Source organism: Talpa europaea (genome assembly GCF_964194135.1).
Source record: "Talpa europaea genome assembly, chromosome: 9".
Taxonomy (NCBI): Eukaryota; Metazoa; Chordata; class Mammalia; order Eulipotyphla; family Talpidae; genus Talpa; species Talpa europaea.
Window position 1 is genome coordinate 18,395,550 of NC_140076.1, and position 14,546 is coordinate 18,410,095.

At 55.9% G+C, this 14,546-nt stretch overlaps 1 protein-coding gene across 1 annotated transcript in view; it reads right to left on the reverse strand.

The window, feature by feature from the left end:
• Positions 1-228: 228 nt before the first annotated feature.
• SPOCD1 (SPOC domain containing 1) overlaps positions 229-14,546 on the reverse strand; it is a gene marked incomplete at its 3' end in the record, with an annotated part of 35,933 nt that continues 21,615 nt past the window's right edge. The window contains exon 13 of the mRNA XM_084242255.1: positions 229-779. Coding sequence (XP_084098381.1) covers positions 229-779 — 551 coding nt within the window. The remainder of the gene's footprint in view (positions 780-14,546) is intronic.

The window sequence follows — 14,546 nt, forward strand, 5'->3', positions numbered from 1 at the left end:
GGCTTTAGCCGGGAGGGGGCGGGGGAGGGGCCCAGGCACCCCCGGAGACCTCGGCCCCGGGCTCGGAAGTTCCAGAGAGCCGGGAGCGGTGGGCGCGGAGCGCACTCAGCCCGGGCGGGGGAGCCCAGCAGACCCGGCCGGGGGCGCCGGCCCGGGCAGTGCGGAGCTCGGGCCGCGGGGGGCGGGCGCGGGCCGCGGGGTCTGCGCCGGGCACTCACCTGGGCGCCGTCAGCAGCAGGAGCGGGGGCCGACGCTGGCGGAGGTGGCCGCGGGGCGCAAGTTTGCCATCCCTAGGCGGGGGCCGGCCGGGCGCGCGGGGCTCACGGCGGCCGCGCGGAGGCCCGAGGCTCCCGCTCCGCGGAGCGGCGGGTGCAGAACAGGCGCCGCGGAGCCGGCGGGGCGGGCGGGCGCCGGGCCGGGCGCGGGCTCCTGCCGCCGCCTCCTCGCCGCGCCACCCCCACCCGGCTCCCGCTCCCCCGCGCCGCGCACCCCCGCGCGCGCTGCTCCTATTCGCGGGCGGCGGCCGCAGCCCCGGGCCCCCCGAGCCGGCGCCGCATCCTCCCGGTCTCCGAACGCCGCGGCCGCCGAAGCCTCCGCCGCCGTCAAATCCGGCTCCTCCGGCCGCTCCGGCCGCTGCCCGCAGCGCGCGCGGGGCCGAGTGACGGCCGAGGCGGGACGCGGCGCCTGCGCGGGCCGGGCCCGGGAGGGGGCGCGCGCCGGGCCGGGCGCGAGGAGCCGCGGGAGAAGGGGCGGGGGGCGGGGGCGACGCGCGCCGCCTCCTGTTAAAGGGGGAGCAGCGCCAGCCGAGCCGAGCACACGCTCCCCTCCCCACCCCGGGCCCCGGGCGCCGGCGCGGGAGGAACCCCGGGTAAGCCCCCGCCCCGCCCGCGGCCTCTCGGACCGCAGGATTCGGGGATCCGCGACGCCCCTCTAGCTATACCCCGGGCCCGAGTCGTCTTGAACTGCCAGGGTCTCCTGGGCTGTGGGCGCTAAAGCATTTGCTCCCCCCAACCCCAGGCATATTGCATATCCCTGTGCATGCAGGTGCCGCTCGTGTACGCTGAACTTTGCATATGCTTATGCATACAGGTGCCCTACGTGTGCATTGCAATGTTCCCTGACTGCATGCAAGTGCTACATATATGCGCAGCGTGTTCACATGTGCTCAGGTCCCGAATGCATGCTGCTTGTTCCTGGGGGCAAATATGTTATACGTGTGCAAGCATGCTTACAAGTGCCACATGTGTGTTGAGTGCTGAGGTCACTTGCATGTAGGAGCCACATATGTACACTGCAGTGTTTGGTGCATACTCCCGTGTAAACTCTGCAATGTTGCATGTCCCTATGCACGGGGATGCTACACGTGTGCAGTGTATTACATGGTTTTCTGAGTGCCTGTCTATTCCCACAAAGTGCCTTTCCCTGTGCCAGGGGCGCCCCCGTGTTGCATCTGTTTGTGTAGAAGCAGCAGAAATGTACGGTCCCACCCCCTCCCCATCTTGGCACTGTGCCCAGGGACAGTTGGGTGGGGCCTGAGCCCACATGGTTCAGGCGTACTTAAGGAGATGCCTATGGCTCAGAGCCTTGGTTGGGTGGTTTGTGGCCTGGGCATGTTGCCACCAGGAAGGTGGGCAGACCAGGGACACACCACTGCGGCCCAAGACAAGTAGGTTAATCAGATGGCTCTGGTCAGAGGAGGAGCCAGCAGGGGGCAGCTTTGCGGTGGAGGGTGGGATGGTTTCGCAAACCCTATATTTTGAAGGTTCTCTGACCAGGAGGGGGCCAAACTTGGACAGTGAGGAAGTCCCCATTCCACCCAGTGGGATTCCACCCCCTCCTCCCACTGCAGGCCTGGACAGGATGTGTCACCCTGCAGACAGGGACCGGATGAGAAGACTCCACCTCCCCCAGGGGCAGTACCAGGAAGAGGCAAAGAGAAAAGCCCCTGTTCCCCCCTCCCCTGCCTTCCCCTCCCCCCTCCAGCAGTTGCAGTGACATTTGTTGTGAGTGATTGTGAGAGATTATCGACTTTAATGGAAGGCGGTAATAAGGGGCAATGAAGGAATCTCACCTGTCACCTTAAGGGAATTTATGAGGCTGTGTGAAGCAGGGAGGAAAGCAGGGCTAGCCCCTTTCCTTTCCCTGCAGGAGCCCAAGAAAACCTGTGCTTTGGGCTAGTACTTGTGGGCAGGGCTCCTGGGCTCCTGCTGGGCCTCAAACACACCCCAGGTCTCTAGGTTTGGGGGGCCCTGAGGCTACTGTGAAAGTCCAGACAGGCAAGCTTGACAAGGTATTGAGAGTCAGCCCGGTGGGCCCCCTCCGTGAGAGGGGCAACGGGTTGCTGCTGGGCTTCATGGCTTAAGGAGGTGGTCAAAGATGGGGAGAGTACGTGGGACATGGGGTCCCCACACAGATACAAGAAGCCTCCAAGATCCTATCCTCCAGAGCACCAGCACCTTCCTCTTCCACAGGGAGCCTGCCTCCTTCTTTATGAATATTCATGACGCCAGCATCCAGGAGACCCAAAGCCCACAGAAACCCAGGCAGGTCTCCTGCAGATGTGATGCAGCTGGATCCCTAAGGCCCTTCCCCTCTCTCCAGGATCCATCTGGGTGCAGGGGTAATGGGAGGGGCTGGCTCCAGATAGACAGCAGGGATCGTCAGTTTCTGGGTAGCTCTCTGACTGAGATGGCACTCCATACCTGGCAGCTCATGGAGCAGGCTGGGAGAGGTCAGCAAGGCGGCAAGGGCTGTGGGAGTAAGGTGGAGAGAGCACTACCTTGCAGGAACTGTGCAGAAGCAGGTTAGGCTAGGCAAAACGTCTGGAAGGCTCTCCCTGGAGGTGCCTGCCTGCATCAGGGCTTCCCCACCTCCTTTCCCAGGAACCCCTGCCCTTCCAGACGCACTCTGGTGATAATGCTGCCCTGGAGGACTTGGAGTAATTACAAACCGTTTCCATATTCAAATCCAGCTGGTTGAATAGAAATTACTTCTTTGACAGCCCAGACAGGGGTGGCAAGATCAAGTCTTAGTACCAAGAAGGACCTCAAGGGAGTCTGGGACAGAGATGGGGCAAGGAAAGCGGCACCAGGGCTTGGCTGGGCAGAGTGAAGGGACATGCCTCTGCTCCTATTCCCCCACAAAGACTGGGCACAGGACAATGGCGCCAGCCCTTTAGCCCCATGGGGGCCCCTATGGATGTAATGGAGGGGACCAATCCCACAACGGCAATCAGAAGTCAGACTCTCTTCCCTGCTCTCACACCTCCATGCTAGGTGTCCTCGAGAGAGTCCCTTCTGCTTTCTGGGCCTCTGTTTTCTAATCTGTGTAATGGTGTGAATGATCTCAGCCTGGGCTCCAGTAAAATCAAAGATAGGAATTAGCAAGAGCTATGCCCCTAAATGGGGTCTTTTAAAATAATTGTTTTATTACCAGTTAATGAGTATATTTGTTAACAGTGACAACCACAGGTGACCCAGTCAAGAGGCAGCACAATCCGCAGTGGGGCAGCTCCAGAGGGAATGGGGGTGAGGAGGAAGCAGCCCTGGCCTCAGCCTCCTGGCCTCAGCCCTGCCTCCCACTGGGCCAGCCACCGCTATGCTTCGTTGCCCTTTAAACAGATGAAAAAATGTTCTTCTTCCCTTCCCAATGATTTATTTGGCCCAGAGCCTGGGCAGGTTTCTTTCTAGCTAGTGGGACCTAGGAGTGCCCCTCTTGCAGCCCTGCCCTCTCTCATCAATAAGCCAGGCATCTCCGTGGCCTCCCAAAATCCGGGTACCGAGATCTCCTTCGGGTACTCCACCCCGTCCCAAATCCAGACACCTACCAGGAACTCAGAGCATGTCTTCAAAGACACCCAAATCCATGTGATAACCTTCTCACTAGGATCTGCTCCAGAGTTCATTTGACAAATACCTCGCTGTTCTGGGTGGCACGGATCCTGGAGAGGTGTCTTAGAAAGAGAGGACTGGCCCTCTCTGCCTGTGGGAAGTCCTGCATATCCAGCATCCATCCTTTCTGCTGCAGAGGCCAAATGGGTTAGGTGGTTAGTCATTTTCTTGGTTCTGTAGATTAAGGAAGGAAAGGAGGGCTGGTTGCTCCCTAGCCAAGTCTCCCCAGCGTTTGTGCAGGGTTTGTGTGTAGCCCCCTGAGCAGTGCCTACATTCTCTGGTTCCTGGCCCCTGGGGCTGATGGTGGAGAAGACCTTGAGGGTCCTGCATGGTCTTCACATAGACCTTATACCAGAGGGTGCGCACAAGAGCCTGGCACCAGGAAGGTGCCTTCTCTAACTCATTCAACAAATGTTTATTGAGTATTTACTATGGTCTAGCATTGGGATCCAGGCCATCAACATGTTCTGTTGTTTTTACCTCCCAAAATATCCAAATTTATTCACTCTTCAAATCCCCACTGCCAGCGCTCAAGTCCAAGCCACTATTATCTGGTGCCTGGGTTGGGATTGGGTTCCCACCCCTAACTCCGCCTCCCCCATCTATTCCCCTGGAGCCCACTGTGCCACCTCTTTAAAATGTAAATCAAGGGAGACTCCCTGTTGGTGCAAGGGGTTAAGCGTCAGCACTATCAAGCTACCACCAGCCACAGCAGCATGAGTTCGATCCCCAGGATCCCCAGCCAGGGAGGAGTTGACCTCTATGGTGCAGCAGACCTCTCCTGTCTTGCCCCTCCCCTGCTCCATTCAACAGTGTATTTCAGTCGATCTGCCTGTTCTGCTCCCCCCTCTGTCTCTGGTGAATCCTCTCACCCCCTGTACCTCAGGTCTATTACCCAGTTCTTGTATACATAAATAAATAAATCTTTAAAAAATGTAAACTGGACTCCCTTGTGGTGCAAGGGGTTAAACACCGCACTATGAAGCAATCCGCAGCCTCCGCAGCACGAGTTCAATCCCCGGCCAGCCAGGGAGAAACCCACATGGCGTGGCAGACCTCTCCTGTCTCGCCCGCTGCTCCCTCAGGAATGTATTTCAGTCAGTCTGCCTGTTCTGTTCCCGAATCTGTCTCTGGTGAATCCTCTCACCCCTCGCATCTCTGGCCTGTACCCCAGCTCTTGTATGCATAAATAAATAAATCTTTTTTAAAAATGTAAATCAAAGTGCCTCTTAAATTCCCTGACAGTTTCCCACTCACTTAACACTGACCTTCCAAGCCTTGCATGATCTAGTCCTTACCAGCCTCCCCAGAGCCATCTCCAGCCCTCCCACCCAAACCCCAACGCTATGCTCCAGTCACATAGATCTTCTCACTGTTTTTGGAAAACTCCAAAGCCTCCCCCAGCATTTCCCATGGCTCACTCCCCATGGAGGGAAGGTCTCAATGCCAATATCACCTCCTCCAGGAGGTCTCCCTGATTATACTTCTACTAAAGCATGTCTAAAGTAGCTTCATCCCATGACCTCGCTATATTTCCTTTCCAGCACTCATTACTCTGAAAATGTGTTCTTTCTATACACATACCCTCTCCTTCCCTGCTGGACTGAGTTATGTGAAGGGGGACCTTGTCAGTCCATTCACAGCTGGAGGCCCTAGCATTTGTTGAGTGGGTGAATGGTAAAGGCACAAACCCTGCCCTCACGGAGCTTCCAGTCCATGACCCTTGATCACTAAACAGTGTTTTCTTTTCCAATGGGATGACCCAGAAAGAGTTCACTTCTGCTCTCTTCTGTAAAATGGAATAGTGATCCCAACCTAGCAGACCTGTATGACTCACCTGTGATGGTGAAGGCGAAATGCCACAAACAGGCCCAGACCCAAGGAGCTGTCATCTGCATGGTTTTAAACTTACTCAGGCCTGCGGGCTGTGTCAGGTGTTTCTGTCATGGAATTGGGACCCGGACCCTGAGACTTTCTCAGCACCCAGCACCCATCCCCAGAGAGAGCAGCATACCAGTGGGACCTTTCCTTTGCGGAGCTCAGTGCAGTGAAGGAGGCAGCAGGCGGCACGGTATGGCCAGGAAGCTGTGCATGCGCGATCCCTGCAGAGAAATGGACCTAGTTGCTGGCCCTCAGACATAGACACTTGACTGAAATACACAGTATGTAAATAACCACACACACACCACCCCAGGGCCCAGCCCCTCTCTCTTATTCTGGTCCTGTGAGGACTTGTCCATCCTGTCTATCAGCCCTGTCACCTCCTGCTCTGGGCTGAGGTGACACAAAATCCCTCCAGGTTGCAGGAGACAACCAGGCACTCCCTTCGTAAATTCTCCCTGGGATCTAATTCCACAGGCCCCTGCTGTCGGCCTTCCAGGGCCTTCCAGGAGTGGAAGCCACTCCCCACTCCCAGAAATGACAGCAATCAACCTGTATCCACACTCCCAGGCTGTCGGACATGCATGGTGAGCCCACACGCAGCAGACATGCAGCCTGAGAACAGCTGTTCGCTACTTCCCACCTGGGTGGAGGAAGCAGGGGCATCAGGTGGAGGGAGGGAGGCCTGGGAAATTAGTAGGCACAGGGTGCACTGGCAGCGGGGGGCCAGTGTGTTCCCACACCTGGGATGCCCTGGATTCTCTCACCCAGGCTCAGTGCCACCCAGATCCTGATGGAATGGGCTGTGCCAAGCAGGACACACTGGGCACAGCAGACAGAGAAGGGGTAGCCTGGAGGTCTACAGGGACCCGCTCATCCCTCGACCCACTCTGTGGTCCTGACACTGTGTCAGTTGCTTTTGATCCACTGCCACAATTAGACCTCAGGACAACCCCTTAAATAGGTATAGTCACCTTCATTTCGCAGATGCAGAAACTGTGGAGCAGAGAGGCCCCACGCCTCCCCTCATTCAGAAAGGCCTTACCCTAGTCCTGCCTGGTCCCTGTCCTCTTTGCCACTCCACCCCCTCCCCCAGAGGACAGGCCAAGCGCCACCTGTGGAAAACAATTTATTTCAGGATTAGAGTTGATCTTCCAGAAAAGACCAGGTCCCTCAGGAGGAAAGATTTGAGAGGGTCTGATTCCCACGACCTGGCAGCTGCAAGGAGAAGCTGAGACTGGATTCCAGATTTTGGGGGGAGGCAACCAGAGTTGCTGAGGATGTTGGAAAGATATCACACAGAACTGGAGACACCTGCGTCCCTTTTGCCTGAACAAGCACCACCCCAGGCTGGCAGTCAGGCATCACTGCTGGGGGCGAGGAGAGAGACTTGCTGTGTCACTGCCAACCCCGGGGGCAAGGGCTGTGGATGGGGTGGGGGGTGGGTGGGGAGAGCCACCTGCATGTTGTGGTTGGAAGGGAAGGCCCCGGTGCAACGCCGAGCCAGTGCTCCGCGTGTCAGAGCAGGAGTGCGTGGGGCTGAGCTCCGGTACACGTGTGGGTGGTTGTGTGCGTCAATGCGTGGGGAGAGTCTGTGTGTGTATGGTGTGCCTGCATGCAGGTTCTGTGTGTGTCTGCCTTGTACGTCAGGAGCCTGGGCCTGGCTCTGGGAATCTCTGCTGCGTGTGCATGTGCGCTTGTCTTTGTATGCAGGGTGCACGGTGTTTTCATGCATTTATTTTTCTGTTGGGTACATGTATGGTGCAGAATACAGACCTGTGTGTGATCCTGGGATTTGTACACCCACTCAGTGTCTGGGTGAAAGTGAAGTGTGATAATAGGATTATGTTTATGTGTTGTTGAAGTGGGGTGCAACCAGAATGTGGTGTTTGGGCTCACTGTGTACTTGAGCAACTGTGTGTATATGTCTGTGTAGGGCAAAGTGTTTTCAGGACTTGTATGTGTGTGTGATTGTGTGTGTATCTTTGGGTAGGGTGTGAGTCAGGGTGCATCTGCAGGTCTCTGTGTGGCTGCATCCCTGTGTGCCAGTGTTTGGTGTGTGTCCTTGTGTGTACTTTGGGGTGTTGGTGACCTTCGAGTGGGGCCGGGCTATGTGTGATACTGTCTGGTGTGCCTGTGGGTGGCTGTGAGTCTGGTGCTGTCTCTGCGTGCTTGGATGAGAGAGTGTGGACCAGTGTGTGGTGTGTCTGCAGATCTGCACCTGTGACACTATGTTGCTAGTCTTTGGGGACCTTGTGAACTATTGCTCCTAAGCAAGCCCCACACCACCCCTACTCCTAGGCTGAAACCTTGGCACTCTCAACCAGCTTAGCCAGCTCTGTGGAGGCCTCCAGGGGGAACCCAGAGTTTGCCAGGGTCAAGGTCACATAGCAGGAGGGGCAGGAGTGCCTTTCTCCTAAGGGCACCACATACCCTTCCCTTCTCACAACGGGCCCTACCACCCAGGCAGCCCACGTGTGGCCCCCTGTGCCCTACCCAGGTCTGCCCTGAAATGAATTTTAATTTCCGCTTCGGGCGGTCTGGCGTAATGAGTCCAGAGCCAGCAGCCGGGTGGCGGGGGTACCAGGCCGCCGGGCCACTGTGGTAGAAGGGAGCGCGGATTTGAATTTCAAAGGCAGCTGGGGCTCGAGTGCGTCTGCGTTGTGTGATTGTGTGCAGCACTGGCGTGTCTGCTAACGCGCGCCTGCGTGTGTGGCGTGTCTGGGTGAACGCGTTTGTGACCGCCTCAGTGGGCCACGTGCAAGCTCCTGCATGGGTGCGAGCATTGAGCTCGGGGGTCCCTGTCACTGCGTGACGGCCCTCTGTGAGAGCGGGTGGCATGTCTGCGCACCGCGGGCAAGCCTTTCCATCTGCCAGGGTGGGATTTTAGGACGAGTCTGAATGAGTGTCTGTGTCTGCGTGTCATGTCACGGCCCTGCATGTGTCTGCAAGTGTGTCGGTGCACGTGGGTGCTCGCTGTGTGTCACTAGTGGCCGTCCGGGCAGCAGAGGGTGTGTCTGTGTGTCTGCGTGCACACGTAGGCAAGCATCTGCATCTGCGAGTCTGTGTGGGTGGATGTTTGTAAGAACGAGTCTGTGTCTTGTGTGTCCGCGCCCCAGTGCCCGCATGCACCTATGAGTGTGTCCTTGTGTTTGTGTGCTTGGGGGTCTATCCTTGTGTCTCCTCAAGTGTTTGCACCTGTGAGTGTTGGCGTGTCTGTGCCCATGTGCAGCTGTCAGAATGGGTGTGCCCAACCGTGTGGAGGGGGCACAAAGCGCTGGGGTGGGGTGGGGGCTGGAGGAGCAGGCCAGCACCCAGCTGCTCCATGGCGCGATGTACTGGCGCAGCCCCTGGCCCCCTCTGGGTCCCACAGGGCCTCTGGCCAGGTAGGCTTTGCGGGGCAAGCAAGTCAGCTGCCAGGCCCCAGGAATCTCCCCCAGAGCCAGAGGCCCCGCTCACCTGACCTGCCCACAGGCCCTCAGTGGGCCCTCAATGGGCCCTGGGGAGGCAATGGCCAGAGAGGATGGGCCCTTTGCCAGAGGAGAGGCTCCACTTTCACGCTCCTGCTCTACTGAGGACATGAGGGCAGCCTATCCCTCTTAGACAATGGGCCTGTCCACTCTGAGATCTTTGCTGTCCTTTGGCTGCACCTGAGACTTCAAATGGAGCAGAGGAAGGACCACTGGGGCCCCCGGGGAGCATAACAGGCACATGCTCACACAAGCCCTAATTCAGACCCCCATTCCCAAGCACACCGGCACCAGGAGCCTGGAACAAACCCCGACACCAGGCTCAGGGCAGGCCGCTGTGCACACACAGGAATGTGCACACATGTGAATCCAGAGACACAGGCAAGCTTGTATGCACATGGCATACTCACTGGAACAATTTCTTTCCTCCCAGGGTTTGGGCCCCTGTGGGGTGGAGAGGGTTGCAGTTCAGAAGTCCCAGCAAATAGGGGCGGCTTGAGACCCTCCCTGTCCCCTCTACTCTGTCAGGTGCCAGCCTGGGCCAGGGGTTGCCTCCTCATGGGGGTCTCCCAGCGGCCTGAGTGGCACAGAAAGATGCTATCAGATGGTCAAAGGACAGTACAAGAGGAACAGGGATAGGATGATGGTTTCAACTCCCCTTTCCCTGCCAAACTGAGTGCATTTTTCAAGAAAGGACAAGAACTGACTCCTCCCAGGAAGCTTCAGCAAGGGGCCTGGCATCAGGGGCTGCTTTCAAAACACTTAACGGACTGAATGAAGAAAAGAAAGAAATGAGTCAGAGAATGCAGAGGACCACCTAAGGGCCGAGGGCGCATCATTATACAGAGGCAGAAAGAGCGTGTCCAGGCTCCGTGTATGCCCTGTGCCTGTGTCTGTGCACGTGCGTGCGTGAGTGTGTGTGCGTGCATCCGTGCATGTGTGTGTTTGGAGGAGAATATGTGAAGCCAGAGGTTAGGCTGGAAATACATCACTAAGAGGCTTGTAAGCTAAACCAAAGGTAGATTTTTTTCTAAAAGCAACAGAAATGTTGGAAGGATTTTGGATAGGAAAGACTGACAATCATGTTTAAGGAACAAGGAGCAACAGGAAGGTGGAGCTGAGGAGTCAGGGCTAGAGAAGGGGCTGGATAAAGGCTCATTTGTTATTCATTCATCATATTCACTGAGCACTTACTAAAAGTGTCCGGCCCTGAACGAGTGAAATAGATACAATCCAGGACTTCAAGGAACTTGTAGAGCCTGACTACATAACTGCTGTGCTGGTGTGAATTATCCTTCCAGGCAGATACAGACACATAAATACGTGGAATGTTAAGTGTTGGTATGTCCGAAGAAGGATAGTTGTGTTGGGTAAGGAGGCAAGAGGGATAGAGGAGCCCGGGAGCTAGTTTTGAAAGGTGAACAAGAAAAGTACCTTCCAGAAGGTGACATCTGAGCAGAGACACGGAGGAGGAGAGGGATCTTTAGAGGAGGAGCTGTCCAAATAGGGGGAAATGGTAGTGCAAAGGCCCTGAGGGGGAGCATGCCATTTACTCAGACGGGAAAGACGTGTGAGGAGTCGATGATTTCTATTTTGGACGTGCTGCATTGAGGTGCCTTCGGGACATCCAGGGACAGTGACCAGGAAACAGGATAGATCTGGGTAAAGATAGGGATTAGAGAGAATAGAACTCTGGGAACTGATGCAGTAGGAGAGATTAGGGGTAGACTGCAGGGAGCAGAATGGGGAGCAACTTGAGTTGTGAAAGTCAATTTCAGGGAGACTAGCTGCTGCAGAAGGAGAGTGGGGACTTTGTGACTAAAATGACACCCCCAGAATGGTCCTGGTAGTGCTCCTCCTCCTCCCCATCCTGCCTGCACACAGCCTCCCCTCACCTGCCAAATTATCCTGCTGCCTGGGCAGACCGGAAACTGCTAGGCTGTTGACAGGAGCCCCTTTACACACGACCTCCTATGGTGCCCTAGGTCTGCTCTACTCCCTCCTGGTCATCAGAGCCAATGTGTCCACCGTGCTTCCTTCCTCGAGCCTGAGGCTGAATCCTCAAGTAACCCTGCAGCCTTCAGCTGTTATCACTCCTGGAACTGAGTCTAGAGGACCACAGACTTCCTAGATGACTCTGGGCCTCAGTTTCCCCTTGTGTTGGGATTTGGAGGGACAACATCTAAGCAGAACTTTCCAGCCAAATGTGATCAGAATGTCTGGGGCTCTTTCGTCACATTTCAGGTGGTGTAAGTGGTGTGCTGGGAACCTTCAACAACAGGCTCTGGGCAGGGAGCAGGGAGGCATAGCTTGATTTGCAGCATTTGCCAATTTCCATGTGTAAACCCTCCCATGATGGCTGGTTTAAACTAGCAATGTGAAGTCAGCTGGCTGGCAAAATTCCTAAAAATTTAACCATCGACTCTCCCAGGTTAGTATAAGCTGGTTCCAGCATCTTAGCTAGAGCCTTGTCAGAGATGTGGGAGAGGCAAAAAAGCCTGGGGTGGGCGTCGGGAAATCTGCTGTAGGTAAGGAAAGCCCCTTGTTCTAGTCTCCGCATCTTCCTTCTCAATGCCCAAGTCATTCCCAGGGAGAGGTTGAAAGCCTCTTGTCCATCCCTGTGGCTCCTTCAACTTTAACCACTTGACATCCTTCCTAGACCCTTTACCAACTGCATTTCCTACTCAAAAGTTGATCTGGTACCCACAGCCTCACCCGCTTGCCTGACTGCCCCAGAGGGTTGCCTTGATTTGGAGACAGAGGCCAGGCAGCCATGAGTGTGCCATCCTGACCCACAGTCAGACAGCAGCTCTGGTCAGTGTAGACAGGTGACCTGGATATCTGGCCTCAGCTGCCACCACCTGTCCCGGTATGTCCTCAGCAGCAGGAGGTGCTGTCCCTGTATGTCCTCAGTTTCCCCATCTGTAGGAGAGCAGGCAAGTGCTAGCCTCTCCAAAAGCCCTTTCAAATGTGAGCTTCTGAGATTTCCACAACTCCTTGTCTCAGCCCTGATGGCAGCTCAAGGCCTCCTCTTTCAGACACATTTCCCCAGTCTCCTAGACCCTCCCTGCTCCATTGGCCCCCCACCGCCTCTGGCTCCCCAGGCTCCCCGATAAGGGGCCCAACTAATTACATTAGGATTTCATGCCAATTAGCAAACAATTACACGGGCAAATTGGTGCCTAATTTGGAGCAATAACGACATCTCCATTGGCCGAGGAGGCAAGATAGCTACAGATGAGACTGCTCACCCTGCCCGGCTCTCTCAGAGCCCCTGAGGACTGGAGCCAGCTCTGTGCCTTGACCCAGGGCCCCCAAGTCTGCATTTTTCCTTTAAGGATCTTTAAGCAACTGTTTATGCTAATGACAAGGTCAGCCTGGACCTTTGCTAAGTGAAAGGTAGAGAGGAAAGGGAAGGAAGGAGGAAATCCAGGACAGAGGGGAGCAGAGGCAGGCAGGGCTGGTCTCAAGGAAGAGGCGGGGAGGGCTGGGAGGAGCCAGGGAGGAGGAGAGCCATGGAGGGGTACAGTCATTAATGTGAACAAAGTCATGACCCATTCTGGGTCATGTGTGTGCAGGACTAATGGAGAAACCAGTTAAGAGCATGGGACCTGGACTGTAGGGGGAGCTGAGGCCTCAGAGGTAGGTAGGGCCAGGCTGGGAATTCCAGGGATTATAAACATCCTCCCGGAGACCCAGGAACCTCTAGGGCTCTGGCTGGGAGGAAGAGATGGACTCCTGACCTTGCTCACCAGCAAACACCCATCCCACTACAGCAGCCTTGGGGCCCCATCTGGTCTCCCATCTTAGCATCTCTGGAACCCACCTCCCTCAGAAACCATAGCTGTCAGCCCTGCCTCCCATCCCTGGTCCATATTTCCCCTAAATCATCATCCTAAGGAGCAAATCCAGCCCCATTCCTCCTTTTGTCAGACCTTCAATGACTCCCCAGTGCTCTCAGGATAAAGTTCAAACTCCCTGCCTTTCCATTCATTGTCTTTTACCACCTGACCCCTCCATACCTGCCAACTTTCCCCCTCTCCTGCTTCCATAGCTTCTTTGTGCCTGGGGAATTAGACCCATTTCCTGTGGTGCCAGTGGGCTCTTTCTTGCCTCCCAGCCTTTGCCTATGCTGGTCCCTCTGCCGGGATTGCTCTCCCAATGCGCCCCCTTAGTTACCAAAATGCATTTCAGATTACTCCAAAGTCTTGCCTCTGGGTTCCTTGGGAGCCTCCACTTGTGAGATTGTTCACTGTGCAGGAAGTTGTTGGTATCAGTGTCTGTCTGTCCTGCTGGACTCAGAGCCGCTCATGGCAAGCCCTGGAGGAAGGCACCTGAGTGCCCTTCTTCCATCGCTGAGTGAGTAGTGGAATGGGCTAGAAGATACAGAGACGGGATGAAAAAAAGTGTCCGCTGAGGATACTGGGGAAACTGAGGCCAGATGCCCCACCTAGAAAGGAAAACTGGGCCAGCTATCAGCCCTCTGTGCACTGGAGTCAAGCCCTGCCCCCATTCTTCCAGATTGCTTCCAGAACACCCTCACGAAGTTAGGAGTCCTTCACGTGAAGCCGTGCGCCCCAGGTGTTATCACTTCTGCTTTCAACAAGAGAAATGAAGAAAGCCCCTACTAAGCTCAAGATACTCAAAAACGAAAGGCAGCTTTCATGAGAGCAACGGCACAGTAACCTGCACTGCAGCATGAAGGACTGTGGGCAGACTCAAGAAGGAACGCCCTGAGCATCAGAGCTCAGCCCCTTAAGTGATCCTTAAAGGGATGGCCAATGGGGAAGGGTGGGCGGGACACTTGGCCCATCAAAGAGACACCAAGCAGAAGCCAAGGATGGAACACAGACCTTCCTGGAGGCTGGGGGATGACCTAGCTGACTTTCCTGGGAGTTTGGTTCTCAATTGGGGGGCTGCCACTCCATCCTCAAGGCCCATCACTCACGTTAATTACCAAGAAAAAGCCAATTTCTCCTCATTTCCAGACTCCAAATGACAGTATCATTAGGCTGGTAATGTGCAGAGAAATTGTGGATATCTGTCTTGGAACATGTCCTGAGCCAGAGTGGGTAAGGGGCCCGCCAGGGTTTGTCTCCAACATGCTTCCTGTGCCGCGAGCCACTCTTGGGAAGAAATGCTGCGCTGCCAGAGCCGGGTGTTCTCCCTCTCTGTTCAGCGATCTGGGTAACAGCACCCAATACACAACCCTGACAGGTGTGAAGAGTCAGCACTTCCCCCTCAGATCTAAACAAGGACACAACACCCCATCTCAGCTAGACTTGAGCTCAGCCCTCTGCACTGC